Below are 6471 nucleotides of genomic sequence, written 5' to 3'. Positions count from 1 at the left end.
AAATATTTAAAAAATTTAAAAAATATATATATAAAGAAAGTAATAGCACAGGAATTCCTAGGGGGCCTGGGCTTGACCTTCAGTGGGTCTTATGGGCACACTGAGTGGGAAGAGGGTAGGATCTACCCAGGTACTTCTCATATGGGACCTGGGTAGCGGCATGAACTTTGCCTCATACTCCTGAAAACCCCAGGCAAGGAATTACTAGACTATGTGATTTTATCAAATGAATAATACCCCATAAGAAAAATAGAGAGAGAGATGTATCACCTTCCGGGTTGTTTCTGCTTTATAAGTGTGGTGTTCACACATTAGACCAAGCTGTCCTGGCCAGTAGAGCAGAGATCTGCTGAGAGGAGGGCTGGCTCTGCCTGACTCTCACTGTGCTGGAGACTAGAGCCAGTTGAGGTGGAACCTAGGCCAAGTCCCCAGACCTATACCTTCCAAGTTCTTCATCCTTGGGCAATTCTCTGGCCCTTGCTGCCCCACCATGTCTGCCTACACTCTCCTGCTCCTTGCCTCAGCACTCCTGGTCACCCCAGGTAAGGACTCTGTCTCCTTCCCCTTGTCTCCACCACTGCCAGTGCAGATCCTGACAGTTCCTCCCAGCCCAGACCCTGGGCTCAGTGACCTTGAACACAAGCATCTGGGTGGCCTGTGTCAGGAAGGTCACTGGCCCTCCTCCTCTGGCCTGATGTGTCCTCTGAGTCAAACTGACCAGGAAGAGGCCAGGGCTCGCCAGTGAGTGGGGGCCTCTCCTCATGTGAGACTCACACCCTGCTCACCTCCAGTCCCCTGGGGTCTGTGTAAGCTCCAGGGCTCAGGGTGTAAGTGAAGGTAAGGATTCCTCTAGAAGGCAGAGTGGACTGGGACACCTAGCATGAATCCTTTTTGTAAGGGACAAGAAAAAACAATCTTTTGAAAGGAACCAGTTTCCTTCTAGACCAACTGCCATGTATGCAGAGACACAGGAGTAGAGACAAAGGGGGTACATACATTGAAGAACGGGGTGGGCCTGTCTCTTTGCTTTGCTTTGTTTTGTTATTTGCTGAGAGTGGGCTGGAGCAGCCAGGAGCTGAGTGTGAGGAGAGGCCTTGGGGTTCCTCCTACACTGTGCCTACCCTGTAAATGACACTGGTGCTCTGTCTTCCCCAGGTCTGGCCTTTTCTGGTGTCGACCCTGAGCCTGATGACTCGTTGCTGACGCTTCCATGTGGTGGAAAGTCATCTTGCACATCCCAGAGTCCGGTGGATCTGCCAGTACGTAGCTGTCTCCTGCTTTCCTCTCACTGTTCTTCTCACTGTCCCCCTTCCTGGGTGGCATCAGAAGCAAGGGCCAGAGGTCTTCCATGGAGCTGGGGTGTGTGGGTGGGAAGAGGGCTGTGAGCTGATGTTACTGGCTTTGTTCACTCTGCCTGGGCAGGCTGCAAGGGGAGGGGCTGCACTATTCTGACTGGGTGCTCCCTGACAGGGCCCTCTGGGTCAGACCGACCCAGAAACAGAAGAGGACCAAGTACTTCCTAGGGACAGGTGTTATGGGTGAGGGGGCTGGTTCTGGGGTCTCTTGGTGCACTCCAGCACTAACAGGAGGATGAATGAGCTCAGCTATCCTGAATCATGTCCTTAAGCACAGAAAACCTGTGTATGACCCAGCCAACCTTGGGAGCTCCCAAGGATCCCATCCTGGGTTGCTTTGGGTTCTCAGAGTGTCCAAGAGACCAGCTCAAAGGACTTTCTCTTCTGCCAGAGTAACATGAACGTTGCAGAAAGCATCAGCTTCACCTGTAGGCCCTGCAGAATGATAATAGATAAGCTGAGGAACGTGGTGGGAGAGGAGCCAAATGAGGTGAGGCCTAAAGACATGTGTGTGTGTGTGTGTGTGTGTTTGTGTGTTTGTACATGTGTGTGTGTATGTGTGCCTGTGTGTTTTATGTGTGTGTATGTACGTGTGTGTGTTTTATGTGTGTGTGTTTGTGGTGGGAATAGGTGCCCCTTATAGCTGTCCAGGGAAGGTACTCAGGGCATGTGTACTCTGGGGTCTTCAGGCTGTCACACACCTTGGGGGGGGGTTGTATGGAGAATCCAGCAGAAGAACTGGAGTCATGATGTGCAGAGGGTGGGAAGGACTTAGGAGGCATGAGCCACTGGCCAAGAGAACTTGTTCCCAAAGAAGGCAGGTACCTTCCCACAGGAGCCAAATATTTTTTGCCTGGCACAGAGCTCTGAGAGGAGTCCAGGACAGCACAGATGAACATGGATCTGCCATGTCCCAGCTGTATGCTTGGGCAAGTCACTAGCATGAGCTGAGCCTCAGTTTTCTTGTCTCTGAGTAGGGTGATCATTTCTATCCTGCGAAGCTGCTGAAGCTTTGAAATAAGCAAGGGGGCAGAGGGGTTGGGGTGGGAGAGGTGCATTGAGTTCCATCCCCAGTGCTAAGTAGACATTGAGATAGTGGAGATGCCACTGCCAAGGACCAGTGCCCCTCCCTTCTTCCCTCCCACCTTCCCTTCCTCCCTCTGTCCCTCCTTCCTTCCTACTGTACCTCCCTCCCTCCTTTTCTCTCCTTTCCTTTCTCTACCTAATCAGATTAGCAGGTGGTCCCTGTAGCCAGCTCCTGTAGCCTCAACACCCCTGCTTAGTCAGTCATAGTCTTCACTTGGAGGTGGTGGGGGTGGCTCCCAGGAGTTTTGAAAATTGACCAAGCCTCCACTCTGCTCCTCCACACCCTCTCTGCACAAGGCCTCTGGCCAGAGCTCCCAGCCAGCCAGGCCCTGGACTCAGGAAGCTGTGTAGGCAGCAGCTTTAATTTGGGTGTGACAGCCAGTGCAGGTGTACAGCAGGCTGTGACCCTGGAGGGGCCTACTGTCATTCTCTCAAGGCCCAGGGCCAGTCAGGCTTGGGGGCAGGGCCTAGGGGACTGGGATTGTGGGCTGAGCCCTGTCTCTCCAGTTTCTGCTCTTGTGGCCACCTGGGACCTGCTACTGTCAGAGGTGAGGGGTCTGGGCCGGGGTGGCAGAGCTGGGGAGGTTCTCCTGACTCACTTGTGGCCCCTGCTGCTGCTGCAGGACACTATCTTCCAGGCCAAGACCCGGGTGTGCAACAAATTGCCTGTGCTGAAAGGCCTCTGTAGGATGATCATGGGCCCATTTTTTCACCGCATCGCCCGTGACATCATCGCTGGCAAAAGTTCCCGGGATGTCTGTGTAGACATCAAGATGTGCAAGCCAGAAGCAGGTCAGTGCTGACGGGGTGGCAAGAGCACTTTCCTGGGAGCCCAGCCAAGTGTAACACATCTCTCACAAGCAGCTCACACAGGTTCCTGTTAGAACAGACTGCTCCCCAAGCCCGGAACACAAGGGAGAGTTCAAACTTTTGCTAGAAATGTTTGAAAACTATGAATACTCCCTAAGAACTCAGGCTTTGCCCAGACACAAGAAAGCTGCAAGGCCAGGACTGCAGTAAGAGCCACAGCAGGCCTTCCTGAATGGGGGGCCTTAAAGAATAACAAAGAAGGGCTGGGGAGAGATCATCAAGGTGATAGAGAGAGGCTCTCCTGCCTGAGGCTCTAGGGTCCAAGGTTCCATCCCCATACCACCATATGCCTGAGCTTTGGAGAAAGGTAGTCCTGGGGCAAAATTTTTCCTCAGCTGTGTGACCTTGGGCAAGGCACTTAACCTCTCTGAGCTTCAGTTGTCTCACCCTTGGGGAGGGAGGGGTTATTCCCTGTCTCTGAGGCCAGCAAGAGGATTGAAGGAGCTCTGTGTTCTGTATAAAGATGCTGACATCAGCCTTCAGGCTGGGATATTGAAGAGGAAGATGACACTCTAGTCACCCAGCCCAGTGTAGGCCCCTGGGTGGGAGACACTTCCTCCCCCTGTAACTCTGGGACTGTGAGCTGGGCAGAGAGAGCTTTTCAGGCCTCTTCCTCCAGGTTTGCCCGGGTTGTGCCTGCAGAGGGCAGGCCCTGGCTACAGGAGCTGGGGTGGGGAGGGGCTCAGACAGTTGCCTAGCATTCACTGCTGCTTCTAGACTCCCAGGCTGGCAGACATGGAAGTATCTGATAGTGTCACTGGAGCCTATGTTTCCCAGTTTCAAAGGTTCACAACGCTCAGGCTTTTGACTGAATCTGAGGAGGTGACTGAGATGTTCAGAGGACACAGGTGGACACTCCACACACCTGCCCTCTGCTGACTTTCCTCTCTGTTCCAGGTCTCAACTGAGCCTCTCCTCCACCCTGAGGAAGAACTGCAGAAGCTCCAGCCACTGCAGCCAGCTCCTCCACCCGCAGTTCCACTTCTCTCAGCTCAAGCTCTCCACCTCACTCCCTCTCAGAAGAATAAAATGTCAGTGTTTTGCAATGTTTTAGTGTCAGCTTCTTTCTGTTGGTGGGTTTGAGGCAAGGGCCTTGGAGCAGAGCTTAAGGCCCTCATGCATTCAGTCAGTAAATGCCCTTGGAAGTCTCTCACACTCCCCCAGATGCTAGGGATTTGGTGATGACTAAGACAACTTCAGAGATCTCACACAGATACTGTGGGATTCTCTCCTCTTCTCTGTGGTTTGGCTCTCTGCAGTTCCAGTTATTAGCACTCTTTTGAGGTCAGAAAACAACATTATGTGTAAGGAGATGTTTTGAGAAAGATCACATTCACATCACTTTAAAAATTTTGAACATTTATTATTAATAGAGACAGAGAGAAATTGAGATGGGAGGAGGAGATAGAGAGGGAGAGAGACAGAGAGACACCCGCAGCCCTTCTTCACCACTTGTGAAGCTTTCCCCATGCAGGTGGGTACCAGGGGTTTGAACCCAGGTCCTTATGCACTGTAATGTGAGCACTTAAGCAGGTGTGCCACTGCCTGGCCCCTACGTCACTTTTTATTACATTATACTGTTTTGGTAGTTTCTGATCTCTTACTATTCACAATGTAGAAATTACACTTTATCACAAGTATGTGTAGGAAAAGCATAGTGTATGTAGGACTTGGAACTAGTTTCAATCCGTGGTGTCTGCTGGTGGTCTTGGAAAATATCTAGTCAGGAAGCACTTTGTAAGCACTCACTGTGGCCATATACTACTCCTCAGGCCTGGATTCATAGTGGGGATAAGAATTTCTGTTTCCAGAAGTGCTCAGTGTAGTTGGTAAGACCAGAAGGAGTCATCTTTTTAATCATAAGAAACTTACTATCCCTGGTAACTGGAGTGAAATGAGTCACAAGGAGAACACATACTATACATACCTGTAGGGTGATATCATTCACAAGTGGGACTTAAAAAACAAAAAAGGGTTGGTCCAGGAGGTGACACAGTGGATAAAGCATTGGAGTCTCAAGCATGAGGTCCTGCGTTCAATCCCTGGCAGCACATGTACCAGAGTGATGTCTGGTTCTTTCTCTCTTTCCTCCTTTCTCATTAATAAATAAAATATTTAAAAAATTATTTCTTTATTTTTAAAAATTTTTTAAAAAATTTTTATTTAAGAAAGGAGACATTAACAAAACCATAGGGTAGGAGGGGTACAACTCCACACAATTCCCACCACCCAATCTCCATATCCTACCCCCTCCCCTGATAGCTTTCCCATTCTCTATCCCTCTGGGAGCATGGACCCAGGGTCATTGTGGGTTGCAGAAGGTGGAAGGTCTGGCTTCTGTAATTGCTTCCCCGCTGAACATGGGTGTTGACTGGTCGGTCCATAGTCCCAGTCTGCCTCTCTCTTTCCCTAGTAATGTGGGTCTCTGGGGAAGCGGAGCTCCAGGACACATTGGTGGGGTCTTCAGTCCAGGGAAGCCTGGCCGGCATCCTGATGGCATCTGGAATGTGGTGGCTGAAAAGAAAGTTAACATACAAAGCCAAGCAAATTGTTGAGCAATCATGGACCCAAAGGTTGGAATAGTGCAGGTGAAGTGTTGAGGGGGGGTAATCACTGCAAACTCTAGTGTACTTCTGCTTTCAGGTATATATTTTGCACTAGTTTATGGATACTTGTGAACATATGCTCTATCTCACGGAACCTGGTCTATATCTAGGTTTTGGGACTTTGTTAGGAAGTGAACCACCTGGAATGGAATTAGAGAATACTATGAAAGGAAAGGTCTCACCTGAGTAATGAAGCTGAAGGGTTGTCGTTCCACACCTGAAGTCTCTGGACATAGTCTGAGCTGAAGCATGTTGAGGTGGCAGTCATTGCATTGATTAGATTGCGATCGGTAGATGCAATATTATTTTATATAGATTGGGAGAGGCCTGCGGGAAAGTGGGCCCTACCCTAAGGTTCCAGGACTGGGGGAAATATAGGCTCTATAGTGGAAATGTGAGGTTCCTGCTGTCTTAGGGTTCAAAAAGACAATGGATAGTTATTGTTATCATCACATTATTTGGTTATTGGTTTAACTTTGAAAAGTACCTTTGTTAGGGTTTGCTGTATAATACCTAGTATCTTGTATATAGCTGTACCACCGGTTGCTTCTGAT

General features: G+C 50.0%; 1 protein-coding gene across 1 annotated transcript; it reads left to right on the top strand.

Moving 5' to 3' along the window:
* Positions 1-345: 345 nt before the first annotated feature.
* Positions 346-4359, top strand: LOC132537671 (antimicrobial peptide NK-lysin-like). The gene is made up of 5 exons (XM_060188588.1): positions 346-542; positions 1156-1259; positions 1747-1845; positions 3065-3233; positions 4209-4359. The coding sequence occupies exons 1-5, from the start codon at positions 491-493 to the stop codon at positions 4217-4219; spliced, it is 435 nt and encodes a 144-aa protein (XP_060044571.1). The 5' UTR covers positions 346-490; the 3' UTR covers positions 4220-4359.
* Positions 4360-6471: the final 2112 nt, after the last annotated feature.

Source organism: Erinaceus europaeus, chromosome 3, assembly GCF_950295315.1.
Source record: "Erinaceus europaeus chromosome 3, mEriEur2.1, whole genome shotgun sequence".
NCBI classification, from domain to species: Eukaryota; Metazoa; Chordata; class Mammalia; order Eulipotyphla; family Erinaceidae; genus Erinaceus; species Erinaceus europaeus.
The sequence above is the reverse complement of the archived record's forward strand: the minus strand, read 5'-3'. Positions and strand labels throughout refer to the sequence as shown.